This window comes from Stegodyphus dumicola, chromosome 3 (genome assembly GCF_044657685.1).
Source record: "Stegodyphus dumicola isolate Sdum_Otavi_A_Nest chromosome 3, ASM4465768v1".
NCBI lineage: Eukaryota > Metazoa > Arthropoda > Arachnida > Araneae > Eresidae > Stegodyphus > Stegodyphus dumicola.
This window is the reverse complement of record NC_140770.1, coordinates 264682096-264699347: the sequence shown is the minus strand read 5'-3', so window position 1 is coordinate 264699347 and position 17252 is coordinate 264682096. Positions and strand designations below refer to the sequence as shown.

Genomic DNA, 17252 nt, shown 5'->3' with positions numbered 1-17252 from the left:
CACTGGGCACTGCGCGCGAGACTGTGTATCGGAAATTCTAAAGATATGCTTATTTTGCGATATTGCTATTGAACTGAATTTTATCGTTTGCGAAGAACATGATATTTAAGAAATAAAAGTAACACACAAAATTGTAAAAAAAAAACGCTTCTTTGGGAGTAATATAAAATCTGAAAACTTTCAGATTTTTTTTTTTGTATTTATTTTTTTTTTTTTTTGAAATATCTCTGATGTGTTAAGATACATGGGTCAAGAACAGTAAGCAATTTTAACCTAACTAACGTTAATTTTAATCTAACTAGACGGCTTCCCAAAGAAGTCACGAATTAGTAATAACGCGCCAAATTTTCGCCGAAATGAAACATATAATTTACAATAAAAATAGGTATAATCTAAAAAAAAAAGAGATTTTGCTGCTGAAAATCGAGATCGAGGCTTCTATCCATTTCAATCGCTTTCGAATCCATTAAGTTAAAATTAAATTTTTATGTTTGAAATATTATAAATAATAAAAATATAACAAAAATTTTGGTGACAGTGCTATTCAATTTTGATGAAGTGATGCTGTATAACTAATACTAGAAGAAGGTGATATAGGAAGTAAGAGTGAACATTTAGTGTCTTTTTCTTCCAGTAAATTCTCAATCATGGACTTGCAGATTATTGTACTTTTCAAGCATAATTCACGTGCTTAAGAAGGGTATATCCACTATTTGATTTATTTTCAAGCAAACACTTCACACTTTTACAGTTTTCAACTATAGGAGCGAAAGAGAAGCTGCAGACAGCATGTTCACAAAGCAAAGGAAAACGGGAAGAGATAGCATAAATTACGATATCATTTTGAATTAAGAATACTGAAACTGTACTTCTGCTTTATTAGTTCGTAAATTTTAGTATTATGGACTGAAAAATTTTATGCGCTGCGTAAGTACATGTGTGAGAACATAATATAAGAATAATATCACAGAGAATAATACTGAAAGGACTCAATTCCAAATTTATTATAAGTATGCTATTATTTCTAGGATAGGAAGGGGAAATAATCAAGCTAAGAAGGAAATTTAAGAATCTGTTACTATTTAAATTTTAGGCCACAAAAGTTTTTACCTGGGTTTTATTTTCCGCAGTCGTTGGCTGTACACATACACTTTCAGTTACAAAATGCACAATTTACCAACATGTAAGAACGAGAAAACTAAGCTCACCGAACCGGGTAACAGTCGAGAAAATATGTATGTGTGTGTGTAAGATAAAAACATGTAAAAGATAAATTACAATTTAAATTATCAATAGCTTCTCAATTCTTAATTTTCACTTCTCTTATTCTAAAAATAATAATTTCTTTTTGCGCTGCGTCATTTCGAGACTAATCCATGTCGTATAACTCTTACATAACACTGATGATGTAAATGGAACGAAAACTCAAACAGCCAATAACAGTTTTACATCAATATTAATTATACAATCAAAACAAATTGAGAACCAAAACTAACTTAATTTTGGGTTAAAATAACGTGCCGAAGAACAGTCACAGTGTGTATATTACACATAAATTAAATTTACTGGGTTCTTTATCAGTAATTAAAAAATAATGGCCTTTCACACCTTCAAATAAATTTAATTTGTTCTTATTCGGTCCTTTCTTTTGATTTGTTTCATGAATCAGTCTATAATGACCCAAATATAATTCAGAAACGGGGTTTTGTTGAAAACTTTTCCTCTGCTGCTTAAAATGTTCTAAGGAATTTTTAAGTTGTTATATTACTATTTTTTTTTTTTTTTGGTTGTTTTGCTTTTGTTACAATTTTGATGCATATTCTTCCTATTAGACTGTTAACTACCAATTCTGATTTAATAATATCTTTTTTATTTAATTAATTTTGATGACGTAGAACGTAGATAGCATAGAAGGTATAATGTTAAATCCGTAGTGAACAGCAAGAATTTTGATTCCGTAGAATGTTGATGCATATTGGAAACCAAACTTGACAGCGGAAGATTCAATATCCATCTTTATTTTAGAAAACATGTTACAGCCACAAACAACTTGGTGCACTAACTATTTCCTAACGTTTACATTTTTGATAACTTTGCAGTTAGAAGAGAGCAGCAAGCAGCTATCCAGTTAGGCAAAAGTGCAGAAAGCAAGTAAGTTGTGTTCAGGATGAAATCTTAATTCATAATGAGATAGTTTCGGTTCTCAATGCGTCTGATTGGATAATTAATGCTGCTGTAAAATTATTATTGGAAGTTTTAGTTCTGTTTACATCGAAGTGAAGCAATGTAGAGAAAGACTACTATTTTTAGAATAGAGAAGAGAAATACCAAATTAGGAATTAAGGGGCTATTGCTAATTTAAATTAACATTTATCTTTTGTATATTTTTTATCTTACATATTTATACACGCATACACGAATATATTTGTGTAAAATAGTATTGCCTTTCTCATGACAGCGGCGATTATGTTGACAAAAGTAAGGCGATACAAAACTGACCCAGAGTTTAAAAACAGGTTTCGATTAACTGTCGGTGTTGGCATCCTGCGAAAATTATAACTTCATAAAATTCTTTCCTTCCCAATTATGCACGTTTCTAGTTATAAACCTTCTCTAAAGCTATGCTACAGTCGATCTTGTGTCAGTGTGAATCCTGTGCCGTGGTCGATTTTATGTTGTGCAGATTCTACGTCGTGTCTCTCCACTGTCCATTCTAAGCAGTGTGGATGTTATAAATATAAGCCGGACACATATGCGTGATCCAAAACAATATATTTACCAAATAGTATGAATGAGTGTGGTTAGTGAAGCAAGGCCATTTTTATGACACTTGCTTCTTTAGATAAGAGAAAAGTTATTTCCTAACGATTACGTAAAAAATCCCAAAAACAACAAGGCGAGTTTCCCTAAATCAACAAAATCTAGCACGAAGAGAAAGATTGAAACATGCAATGTGGAAAATAAATGATTCGGATAGTGTTTGGGTTCAAAAAGAGGTTCCGATTAAAGCTGCCATTTTATCCTTTACTTTTAATTTTACAGAAAATCTTGGAGGGGGATGGGAATCTGAAAACTTTCAGATTTTATCAGAAAAAAAAAAAAAAAAAAAAAAAAAAAAAACCTAACGTTTTGTGTGCTACCTTTATTTATTAAATTATTAATGTTCTTCGCACTTAAACCATAAAATTCAATTCAACAGCAATATCGCAAAACAATTTTAAAAGAGCCTATCTTTAGAATTTCCGATACACAGTCTCGCACGCTGGAGATAAACATTTTGTTTTTGTACAGTGTTGCCACCGATCGCTTTAAAATCGTTGAGTTTGTTAATTAAAAATTCGTTAAAGTTTTATTAAAACATGAAACAAATAATAGAACAAATTCCAAATTTGGGCTTCCAGATGCCCATATTTGGGTGGAGAGTTACATTATTCAAAATATGATGGCTATAGGTATCGTTTTTTTTTCACAATGCGAGAAACATATATATATTTATGCAGATTATTCACTATTTAATTTCTTTAAATATCATACAGGGTGATAATGTTTGTTGGCAACAATCAGAAAAGTGATTCAGACGTTTAACGTTTTCGACGCAAAATGCCAAAGCGAAGTTAATAGCCATTTTGGGCTAAAAAACTTCGGAAAAAAACTTTCGTTTGACTGTACACGAACACTATCTGCTTAAGGGAAGGGAAGCCATCGTGGAAAACTCTCTAATTTCAAACTGTCTCGTATTCCCGTTTGACATGGCGAAATCTGTGAAATTCAACTATCATTTAACTATCAACTTCAGTCGAATTCCGAATGGTCTTCGGGGCTCCTTTGACGTGTGGGACAGAGTTGTGTTTAATCGTTACCGGAAAGCTTATCGTCTGTTATCATTAACTTTTAAAAAATTTTAATGGCTCAATAGTATTCTTTATTTTGTCTATAATGTTAATGAATTTGTGCTTCGTGCGCATAAGATTTAATTTTAAATAAATAAATTAATAAAAATTTATAAGGTATTTTTCCAGCCTTCTTAGCATGCCTTCTTGGTGTAATGGTCAGCACGCTCGGCGCGTATTCGAGAGTTTCTAGTGCCGGCGAAGGCATAGCACATTTTTCATGTCTCCCGCTTCCAAATAACCTAGTGTCTCTACAAATTAACTAAATTACACGCAGCAAATAGTAAAGATAAAATTGCTGTGTTTGTTGTTGTTATGGTATTATTTCAGTGTTATTGAATGCATTCATTACGTAGCTGTTCATTTATTTCACAGGATCGCTTGCGCTCGAGGCTTGCAATAAATATTTACCTTGTTTAGCCGTTCTTCGTATTTTGTCAGAACACCAAATCCTTTATTAGTCAGAAAATAAAACTGCAACCAAATTATCCAAAAATATCGAATATCCGAGTGGGTCAGTTAGCCCGTACATCTGGAGGTCTACAATTTTTCAAAGCACCGCTTTTTTCATATGACTTACATCATTTCTGCACTCAAGGGAGGACTTCTTCCGCCCAAGTCTTCCGCCTTTTATGCGTCATTGCCATGCTTGTTTACACTCCGTCCGGGGGGAGGGGACTGCAACCAAACTATTCGGCGGCAAAGTAACAGCTAAAAACTGGCTGCTCCACGCTGTGTATTTATCTGGAGGGAGAGGCTTAAGTAAGGAGCGGAAGAGTATGTTTCTTGACTTTGAAGTTCATTACCCAGTGCATTCCAACTAAGGAAAAGGAAGAGGAGGCCAAGTAAGGGGCGAAGTAACATGCACCATGGTTTTACATACATTAAATAGGGTGTTCTCTGTTAACTTAAAGGATCTGCAAACCTTTTTAGTCCAAAGGGCAATTTGCCCAGAAGGATTATTAATTCCGTTTTGGCATATTGCGCTGATTCACTATAAACGTTTATTCACTTTTCAAATTGTTGCCACCGAATATTATGGCCTTTGTTATATTTATTTAAAGAAATTTAAAAATGAAGAATCTGCATAAATGTATGTATGTTTATTGCATTGTAATAAAACAACGTAAAAGCCTTCCAGTTTTGAATAAAGTAATCTTCCACCGAATGTGGGCAATCTGGAAGCTTTAATTTGGAATTCGAATTTTTTTAATTATAGATTTCATATTTTGCAACACTTTAACGAGTTTTTGATTAACAAATTCAACGATTTCAAAGCGAGCAATGGCAACACTATACGAAAAAAAAAAATTATCTTCAGAGCGTGAGATCGTGTGTGGGAAATTCTAAAGATATGCTCATTTTAAAATTATTTTGCGATATTGATGTTGAAGTGAATTTTATGGTTTAAGTGAGAAGAACATAATATTTAATAAGTAAAGGTAATACACAGAAACTTTAGACTAATATTGATAGCAATACAAATTTGCTTTTAGGATAAGGCTGAGTTCCTTTAGATTCCTAAGTAAGCTTTAAATACAAAATTATAAGGTAATCTTCTTCATATTAAGGAACTTCGCGTTAGAAAGTAATGGCTTAGAATAATGGCGTTATAATGTAATGGTCATAGAAGTCAGTGGTATCGATAGTTTAAGAACATTAATTGCCTGCATCAAGGCTAGATTTTAGAAAATTCTAACGTTTCTAAACGAAAGAGTGGAAAAAGAAGTCCACAAAAATCAACTAGTAATTGCATTGGTCGCTAATTTGACTTCCCGCCGTTTCCCTGGAAGACAGCAGCAGATGTTGCAACATAAATATCCAGATGGTTGATGTCAAATGATGTGAATTTTATAACTGCATGCAAGAATTATTGCATGACGGCAATTATTCTGCTTCTCTAGTATTCAGCGACGAGATGACGTTTCATTTGTGCAGCATGATAAATCTTCACAATATTCGGATATAACAGCATGGAAAACTGTCATTCTATCGCTGAGATTCACCAAAACTGTTTTTATTTCATAGATAAAAGTATATGCTTCCCTTTCTTTTCCTTTGAGAATAATGTCATACGTATATCGTATTTTGATATGTTGCAGTTGGTTATTTCTTTGAATGTAAGATGATTCAGAAAATGTCATGTTCCAGCAAATTGTATGTTTCATCGTTCCACCTGTAACTGAATTGGTTGATACAGAGAAAATGATTTAGCGTTATTCAGATGGCCACTAAAATCACCCGACCTCAAGTTCAGTAGTTTTTTTCTCTTCTGGAGGTTGTTAAAGACTGTTTTCAACTGTCAACAACATAAACTAAGGAGGAACTAAAGCTTCTCATTATAGTTTGTCTGGTGACCATCTACGGGTTAGTATTACGACGCGGTTGGACAGAACTGACTTACCACTTGGATTAAATCAGAGGAGCACTCATTGAGAATAAGATTAGAACTAAAATTCGAATTGATGTCATTTCATGCAGTCTTTTTTTTTTTTTTTTTTATGCTTTCAATTTCATGAAACACAGCTTTTTGAAACTCTATAAATCATTTGTAACAATTCTGTATTTTCCTGGTGAGTATTTAATTTACTGTTTTGAGTTCTTTCTTGCGAACCATCAAGAACGTGGTCAATAACAAGCAATATATATTATATATAAAATAAAAATAAAGTCAATTCTTACTTAGGTTAACAAAGAAAAAAAATGAATTAAAAATTTTAAAAATCTTTAATATGTGAGGAAACTGTATTAACATCAAATGTCATCCACTACAAGTTTAAAAAAATGTATTGGAATTTGAGTTGATGCATAAAAAGTATTTTATTAACGATTGAAAATTAATTAATTAATAATTAATTAAATAAAAAAATTTAAAGTCAATGCCTACAAAGGTCAATTAAAAAAAATTAAAAATACCCCAAACAATTTTTAATATGTGAAAAAACTGTATTAACATCAAGTGTCATCCAATACAAGTTTAAAAAAATGTATTTGAGCTTAAGTGGAGTATTTCATTAACGATTGAAAATTAATTAATTAATAATTATTTAAATAAAAATGTTTTTTAAAGTCAATTTCTACTTAAGTCAACAAAGAAAAATTTTAAAAATACCGAAATTTTTTTTAATATGTGAAAAAACTATTAACATCAAGTGTCATCCAATACAAGCTTCAAAAAATGTATTTGAACTTGAGTAGATGAATAAAAAGTATTTTGTTAATGATTGAAAATTTGAACAAGATATCGGGAGAGTGTGAGCTAATAGTAGGAATTTAAAAAATATATTCTTTGCTTATTGATAAACAAGTGTTACTAAGTTCATCAAAATTGCTCACTAACCCTAACTGTTTACATTACAGCTAATTCTCTTTGCATGAGATCATTAATAAAAGATATTTAAATAAATTATTTTTCATATTGAACATAATTATTTATTTCTTTTTATTACTAATTGATTGGGGCTGATAAATAAAATAAACGGTTTAAATAAACATTATCGAAAAGAAAATCTGAAAGTTTTCATATTTTATATTACGCCCAAATGGGGCCAAACGTTTTGTTTAGTAAATTTAGTAAATATTTATTTAGTAAATATTTATTATTACTAATTTACCCTTATTTAGTAAATATCATGTTCTTCGCACTTAAACCGTAAAATTCAATTTAACAGCAATACCATAAAACATTTAAAAACAGCATATATTTAGAATTTCCAATAGACAGTTTCGCGCGCTGGAGATAAATATCCCCCCCCCCCCCGCATAGTGTTGCCATTACTCGCTTTGAAATTGTTGTGTTTATAAATCAGAAATTCGTTAAAGTTTTACAAAATATGAAATAGATAATAAAACAAATTCGAAATTCAAATTTCAGGCTTCCAGGTGTCCATGTTTGGGTGGGGGATTACGTTATTCAAAATTTGATGGCTTTAGGTGCCGTCGTTTTTTCACGATGCGAGAAACATACATACATTCATGCAGAATCTTCATTATTTAATTTCTTTAAATATAATACAGGGTGATAATATTTGGTGGCAACAATTTAAAAAGGTGATTCGCTGTTTATAGTTAAATGCATCAAAATTCCGTTTTGCGACTTTAGCCCTCTGGGCTAAAAAAAAAAAAAAAAAACCCTCAATATCATTTGTAATTTTTGGAAACACAATTTTGGGCATTTTATATCTCTTTATTTCCTTATTAATTTTTAATTTCTTTACATATAAACCACCGAAATTAATATTTCAAAATAGTTACCGGTAATTAATGACGTTTGATTCGAATGAATTCATTTGCCAAGAGGTAAGCGAGCTAAATGAGGGAGTTCTCAGATTGGAGCACCACCGTTTCAGACTTCTTCATATATCCTCATATACATACAGGGCAGAACAGAAAGCTTTCTGTAACAGAGGTTGCAGTTTTGTGATGTGGTAATAATACAAAATTTATAATTTTTCATTTTGTGTTTTAAATCTAAATTATTATTCCTTTTTCAGTTTTATAATTTCTGCTATTCCTTTTTCTACTATCAGTGCAGAAAGTTGTTATGATTTTCATAAATTGTGTATATTACTATCACATGAATTTTTAACTTTTTAATTCATAAGCTTAAATTCGTTTAAATTTTTTAAAAATAAATATGTATGTAAACAGACAAATCTTTGTTTATCCTCTGTTCTTTAAATTAGATGAGAACGGTGAAAGCAGGTAGTAAAATTTTAACATTAACTGCATTCCTCATGTAAAAAGTTAATTCATAGTTGCAATATCTCTGATATTTGTAGCTTTTATGAATATAATATTACAAAAAAAAATTAAGTTTCAGGCTAATTGCAATATGAAAAATCGCATGCAATGGCTACGCAAAGAAATAGGAGTAAGCAATATTGTCTGTTAATAATGCTATTGCTCAATGTGCACGCAAAGGTTTACTGCTGCATGTTTTGACAGCAACAGAGCGCTGTTATAGTAATTACAGAAGCCCTTCATTTTCGGTGACGAAAGGAGGCATAGAAATAATCATGACAAGCGTAAAAAATGACAGAATTGCCACTCACCCCACAGTCCTGAGCAGAGTTACATGACAGCAAAGATTCCACTGTCCACACAGGAATCGCGTGGGCAATCCGATCGGACAGCACTTTAGCCATGTGTTTTGTTTCTTTTAGAGATATTGACCGAATGCGTTTTCAAAGCCTTGCCCCCACCGAAAGCGGAGCGCAACGGTCGCACCTGCAGCGGTAACCAATGAGAGAAAAGCGTTTGTCAGCTGCTATCCCCTCGCCGGAAACCATGTGACACACACCTGCTCGCTAGGTTTCCGAAATGGGTAGCTATCCCACGGAAATAGAAGTCGAAACTCCTGTATTATTCGAAGCTACATCAGTCCTACCTCGCTGAGGGCCCCTGCGCTGTACTGAAAGTGGAAACCTCTTCCAAGGGCGTAGTTAAGGGGTACGCCAAAGGGGCCCTGGCACGAAAGGTGGAGGAAAATAATTTTAGACCAAAGCAAAAACTTTGAAAGATACAACAGCTCTTGATCAACTGAACTTGCATTATTATCCATTCATTATTATTTAATTATTAATGAATAGTCCTGTAAAAGGAGAAATTTAATGGTCCTGTAAAATGGGGGGGGGGAAATCTTGATAAATTTTTTAGTGTACGAAGAAAACTTAATTTTGTTTTATATATATATATATATATATAAAGCAATTCTGTTTACTGAATAAATAAATAAATAAATAAAAAATTGAATAAAGAGTTAACACAACACAATACACAATTACAATACACAATTAATTTTAGGTAATGTAGTCTGACTTCTAGCTCCATAAAGTATTGGTAAATAATTACTAGTTTTTTTAACGTATTTGAAAGCTTTATAACTTAGTAATTAGATTAAATCCAAAAATTAAAACTTATTTTGAAATCTTTTAACTATCTTGTAGAATCTTTAGGCTATTTAGAAGAATAATGCAAGAAAAATGAACAATGCCCTCGCCGGGACTCGAACCTGGACCTCTCGAATAAGCGCCGAGTACGCTAACCGTTACACCACGAAGGCATGCTGGCACGAGAGAGATATACCTTATATACTTCCCCCTTTTAAAGGCAACTGGGGATTAGGGGATTCAATCGCCAAATCCTGGTGGTGAAGAATCATGATCCACCATCTTTTAGTTCGGGCGCCACTGTGGAACCATTAGGTTATTTTGAAGCTGGAGACGTGAAATACCAGCAATACCTTCGCTGGGACTTGAATCTGCACCTTTCGAATATGCGCCGAGTGTGCTGCCATTACACCACGAAGGCATGCTGGAAGGCGGGAGAAATATCTTATAATCTGAATGATTTAACTGCTACGTAAATTGCTTTCATTTTTTATGCTATATATATCTATATCTATATCAAGTACCTTATGTATTAGAATGCAGAGCCGCTTCGCCGATAGTGAAATAAGTGTATTTGCAGAAGATAGACGAGATTTTGGGACAGTGAAATTGGCCTAATATATGCAGTTAACATTAAATTGATTGCCAAAAATGTGGCGAAATATGCTTATTAAACGGAGAGGGAACATTCCTGCCTGTTTAATATCCGACCTCGAATGAAAAGCGTCTTGAGCAAGAAACGAGTTGAGTGCTCTTGCTTGAAGTCAAACACGAAGCCTTTTAAATAACCACTTAATACATTGATTATCAAAATGAAGCACATAAAAGAAATGCCCGTTGATCGTTATTTGTCTAGCTGATTATGATACAATCTGCAAAGAGAAGGAATATCATCATTCGGGGAAGATTTTTTAAGGGAAGTTTAATATTCAAGTAACACATGAAGTAAATGCCCATACAGACAGTCATTTTGCTGGAATTCGAAGAACCGGATCAAACTGCCGGCGTTTGGCGGTGTTATCCACTCTTCCACTGGTAGGTTTCATATTAATATTTATATAATATCGCAGAATACAATATTCTTAGGCAAGTTTAATTGAAAATTGTTATTTATCTAGATATATTACATTTTAAATATGTACTGCTTTTTTATGGAAATGATGTCAAATTAAAATTTTATGATATTAAAAGCTGAATTTTTAGTATCAAAGTCGAATAAATAAAGTAATTAATTTCAGAATTTAACGAATCCTTTAGATAAATCAGATTACTGAAACTTATTATTAAAATAAAACTTTATAATATTAGAAATTTATATTTCAGAATTTTTCAATAAATAAATTCAGCAACGAACATTAAAAGATTTTCTAACAGTTCACTTCTAACAGTTTCTAACAGTTCACAGTTTAATGTGGCAATAATTATACTTTTGAGTTATTGTTAAAATTTTTTGAATTATTTTGAGAGTGATATAAATCTGGAGCATCAATAACAATAGCTTAATTTTTAGTAGTGAAGAAAATGATATAATAATTACGCTTATTTATATTAATCTCTTCGACGTCCGTAACGCGTCTAGCATGTTCAAGTTAAACTTCTGCAGGGCGGCCGTAACGCGCCTCAAGCGTTCTTCTACATTTTAAAACTTTTAAACGTTTAAAACGCTTTCTAAATGTTTACTTGTTTGAGTTTTTATTTTTGTTTGTTCTAATACCTTCTAGAGGGCAACACTAATTAGGCATTCCATTTCTAATTAAATTTGCCACGGGTTTTATGAATATACGCGCCATTTTACATAAGATACAAGACAGTGAGAGATGGCTCCAACGTCTACTCAGCAGAAAAAGAGAAAACATGAAATTGTGAATTTGAAAGACAAGAAGGATATACGTTTGATAAGTACAGTGCATAATAACTCGATGATTGATGTTGGAACACTAAAAAGAACTGTAAAAAAACCAATAATTGTAAAAGATTACAACCACAAAATGGGAGGAGTGGACCGCCTGGATCAGATGTTATCCAATTATCCTGCTGTTAGAAATAAGCAGGGATATTATTATTTTTCCATTATGTTTTATTTCCTTATAATTTTACTTAATATTCATTGACATTCATCCACTACGAAAGTCACGCATGGGAAGTTATGATGTACAGAGAAAACAACATTACACGCTACGAAAAACAGACGGCCGCCGGGGGAAATTTTAGCGGACAGGAGAGAACGGCGAAAGAGTTAATATAAAAAATATTTAAAATTGTAATACTGAATACTTTTATAATGAAAACAAAAAAGTATTTACTTACGAAATTTAATAATTGTAATAAAATAATTTTAATAAAAAAAAAAAACTGAAAGCTTTTAGATTTATTACGCCCAAAGGGGCATTTTTTCCCTTTACACACACATACACGTTTCAAGAGCATACCGGCTAACGCCCAAAACAACATATCTTTTGAATTTCCAATAGTCTCGCACTGGGGATAAAGATGTTTTATTTACTACAGTGTTGTCACTGCTCGCTGTGAAATTTTAGAAATTTTTATCAAAAGTTAGTTAGAGTTTCATAAAATATGAAACAGATATTAAAACAAATTCCAAATTCGGGTTTCCAGGTGCCCGTGGTTATTGAAAATTTGATGGCTCTAGGTACCGTTGTTTTTTCATAATTCAAAATTTGATGGCTCTAGGTACCCTTGTTCTTTCATAATGCGAGAAACATACATAAATTCATGCAGATTCTTTATTATTTATTTTTAATATAATGCAGGGCGATAATATTTGGTGGCAACAATATGAAAAGTGATTCAACGTCTTTAGTAATTCGACGTAAAAGGCTGTTTCGAGACTAACAGCCCTTCTGGTCTAACGTCCGTTTGGACTGAAAATTGAATATCGGCAATGTAATTAAAAAGGGAAATGTATAAAAAGTAATTTGAAATTATGATTAACGAGCGCTACAATTATATTATGAATAACTGTATCCGAAGAATACAGTACGATTAGTGCACCAAGTTGAAAAATAGCTTTTCATCTCAAACACACACTGAAATTGGTGTAGAAACTGACTTATTTCACTATTAAGTTTCAAATTTAAATAAACGGTGGCCTCGTTAGGATTAGTACCATTTAAACAATTTTTAAATTGAGACACAATAACACGCCGAATAACACACAATAACACACTCTTGTTTTAGGAGATTATAAAAATTCTGTTGTCACTCCCTTCTTTCCATCAATTAGCTATAAAGTTGCACATATTTTGTAGAAATTAAACTTTCGGGTTGTCTATTCTCCCATCAATAAATTTCCGAGTTCCATACACAAGGACCCCATTCCGGATATGAATTCCTGGGGCATTTATAGGATTCCTTGCCAGTGTGATTTAATTTACATTGGCCAAACTAGGAGAGCCTTAAAATTTCGCGTCAAGGAACATGAGGCATATGTTAGAAAAAAGGAAACACAGAAGTCTTCTGTTGCTCAACATTGTTGGTCCGAAAATCACACTATCAATTTTTCTGCTACCAAAATTATTCAAAAAACATCTTCCATTGGAGAACTGGATTTTTTAGAGGCATTTCACATTCATAAAAATCTTTCTGTTCTAGTTAACGATCCTAATTCCAATCCAAATTTGCCTTCGGCCTTTAAAGAAATTATGTTTTAGTTCTGGTTTCACCGACAGATGGCGCCACTTGCTTATTTTTTTCCAGGCTTTCTTATCTTATCTAATTATTATTTCCTATCTTGTTCATTTGCGGTTTTGCAGCTGAGGATGGTCGTTCGGTAAAACCATCGAAACTAGTCCTGTGAAAATTTCGTAAATATAACGCTGATTTTTGTTGTTTGAATTCTGAATTAACTTTTAAATTGTTGATAATTCTACAACTGTTGCATGCAGATTAACTAAAGGCATAATATCCTCAACCGGAACATACGATCAACATAATTCAATCACTTTTAAAGCAAAATAATGCACAATTTACCAACATGTAAGAATAAAAATTTCTTACCTCACCAAGCCATGTAACAGAGTGGGTATTTATATATACATACATATTTATATACATTTGGTGGGGCTTATCGCGACTATAAAGGAAGGTGCACAACTACATATTGTAGCAATTCCTTTTGCAAAATTTTCACATTCTGAGGCTACTCGTTTTTGAGTTATGCGAGAAACCTTCATACGCACATACGTACGTACACAAGTGCCACAACAATCTCTTCTGTATCGATTTTAAATCCATTTTACAATCCGTTTTGGAAAAAAAAAAAAAAAAAAAAAAAAAAGTCCTTTATTCTGTCCGTTCGTACACATATCAGGCAAAAACGTAGTTCAAATGGATTCGAGAGCGGTCAAAATGGATATTTTTGTTGAAATATGATGCCTGAAATTTTTCTTGATTACAATACAATACTTCCTTTACTTTGTACAGGGAAGTAATTGGACATGACCACTTTCATATTTGAATGTTTGTTTTTAGAGAAGTATGGAGGTTTCAGGATCTAATTCAAGTACCATAGCCGCCCAGACGGTATAGTGGTTAACCTGATTGCAATACCGAAGATCCTGGGTTCGAATTCCGGGTAAGGCATGGATGAAAAATTGTTTGTCCCTTCATAGAAAGTAGCGGTGGCGGCCTGTTAGGTTATCTCCACAATAAAATGACCACCACTTCTGGCCTTAGTAGTGGCCAATGCCGTTATAGGCAAGTGCCCACCATTGGAGAGATGAGATATGAGGGTCGCAGCCCGACCCTCCTGGCAGACTTCACGTCGCCCCGTGGGCTTTTTGGGGGCTGTGCCAGAGCAAGCCAGAAACAACACCTCCAATAAAACAAAAGACATGAAGATGGTTAATAAAAGGCAACCAAGGAAAGTAATACAAATACATTCGACAATATATACTATGATAATCATTTCTTATTTGCCGAATTAACAGGGCAACAGGAAAAAGAAGAGAAAATAAAAAGAACCAAGATTAAAAATAACTAAGTTAATTATAACCAACTTAAAAAAAAAAAAAAAAAGAGAGAGAGAGTGAGAGAGAAGTTACATAAAATTACAATTATGCAACACACCGCCATATACACAAAAAGAAACATAAAAACAAAATTAAAATTAAAATCTCATTTGCAACCCTATCATGATTAATCTTCTCCATCATTTTCCAGCCAAATTTTTTCAGTCTTTTAAAATCATTTAAAATATCATATATATTAAAACCATCATTTTTCTTAAACTCATCCCTGATATCAGTAAAACATTTACATGTTTCCACATAATGTTCCACAGTGCCCGGTTCTTTACAAATATCACGGAGGTCAGATTCTTGTAATTTAAACCTTTTAAAATAGAAAGGAAAACGGCCATGACCTGTAATGATTTGGTTAACGTCAATGTCTGAATAACATAAATCTTTTTTAAGTTTAACAAATTTCATATAACCTTTATTTCGATCAGATCTTTCTCACTCTCCCTTCCATTTATCATAAATATAATTTTTCATAATAGTCGCAGCTTTCCTTGTTGATCTCTGTACATCAATGTCAGGAGCATTAACATCGGCAGTTGCCTCCTTGGCCAGTGCGACTGCCCTCTCATTTCCAAAATGTCCAACGTGTGCCTTCACCCAATTAAACACAATATTTTCACCTTCTCTCAATTCTTTATACAATTCTTTAATATCTACTATTAAAGGATTGTCTTGATGAAAGAGAGTTTGAAGAACTGACAGGCTGTCAGAAATAAATATGTATATCATATTTCCCTTTAGGATTCTTCTTAATCCATTTCAGTGAATAAAAAATAGCCATAGCTTCCTCTTGATAAACTGAGCTATAAATATTGAGTTTAAAATTTATTATTCTCTAGCTCTGTTCCATAAAAATACATAACATATGCGAAAGCAATGGCGTCTTCCAGACCTGTCCCGTCTGTATAAATGTCACTTTCTCCTATTTTTGGAGCGTCAAATAATACGGAATAAAAGTTCTTTCAGTATGGTGAATCAAATTTAAATTATTTTTTTCAAAAGCATACCGTATTGCAATATAATCTCCATGTAATTTAAAATCAATATTTCCTGTTCTTAAACGAAATTGATCATAATAAAAAAAAATAATTTGGAGAGAGGGGGTACACCGGGCAGGATACAAACAAGCTCAGTAGAGGTCATTTTGAAACATCTCGTAAACATTAATAACCAAACTCTCTGCATTGTGTCCAGTTTCATACGAAATCTAACCAGCTCCTCCGACCATCATTGAGGGGAAAAAAAAAAGTCAGGTACATGAGAGTTTTTATGTTTCATTACTGAATATGAGAATTTGATGAAAGAATTATAAGAAAAACATCGCAGAGGAGATTATGTAACAATATTCAATCCAAATATTTAAAAAATTAGCCTACAATTTGCAGGAAAATTTGATAATGAACTTGAACTATTTAGGTCAGATTTATGATATTCAAGAAAGAATTTGAATTCTTAAGATCTTCAAACTGAGCCTATAAATTCATACTCAGCAGATTATTATTTGAACTAGCCCTTGATAAAAATTTTTCTAATTCATAATTTTTATATTTTTAAAAATTACATTGAATATTTTAAGTTATATTTTGTTTAGAAATATTCTTCTTCACTTTCTAATGCTTTAATAGCTCTTTTTTTATTAGCTTTTCTGTCTGCAAGCTTTTTTCTTTGAATACCTCTTGTATACATACTGAAAATAAAATTTAAAAAAAAAAAAAAAAAAAAAAAAAAAACAGAAAAAACAAAATCTGAAATGTTTCAGATTTTAAATTACGTCCAAAGGGGCGTTTTTTAACATTTTGTGTGTTACCTTTCTTTATTAAATATCATGTTCCTCGCACTTAAACCATAAGGTCCAGTGCAACAGCAATATCGCAAAATAGTTTTAAAACGAGCATATCTTTAGAATTTCCGATACAGAGACTCACGCGCTGGAGATAAAAATATTTTTTCTGCACAACGTTGCCATTGCTCGCTTTGAAATCCTTGAGTTTGTTAATCAAAAATTCGTCAAAGTTTTAAAAAATAGGAAATCGATCATAAAACAAGTTTCAAATTTCAAATTTGGTCTTCCACATGCTCATATTCGTTGGAGGATTACGTTATTCAAAATTCGATGACTCTATGTACCGTTATTTTATGACAATGTGAGAAATATACATACATTTACGCAGATTTTCATTATTTAATTTCTTCAAATATAATGCAGGACTCTAACATTTTATGGCAACAGTTTGAAAAGTGAACCGACATTTATCCGTCCGACGCAAAATGCCAAAACGAAAGTAATAGTCCTTCGGGACTCAAGTCCCTTTGGACTAAAAAAAAAAAAAAAAAAAAAAATATGCAAATAAAATCTAACTTTAATTTTCAGTCTCAATTTAAGTCTTCTAATTAATTTGTTTATTTCCGTCAGAATGACTTCTGACAAT

General features: G+C 32.3%; 1 protein-coding gene across 1 annotated transcript in view; it reads right to left on the bottom strand.

Annotated features, from left to right (window-relative positions):
• Window positions 1–9105, bottom strand: part of LOC118185338 (uncharacterized) — a 70495-nt gene extending 61390 nt beyond the window's left edge. The window contains exon 1 of the mRNA XM_035355179.2: window positions 8945–9105. Within this exon, the coding sequence (XP_035211070.1) occupies window positions 8945–9037 (93 nt within the window). The 5' untranslated portion in view covers window positions 9038–9105. The remainder of the gene's footprint in view (window positions 1–8944) is intronic.
• Between the last annotated feature and the right edge of the window lie 8147 nt (window positions 9106–17252).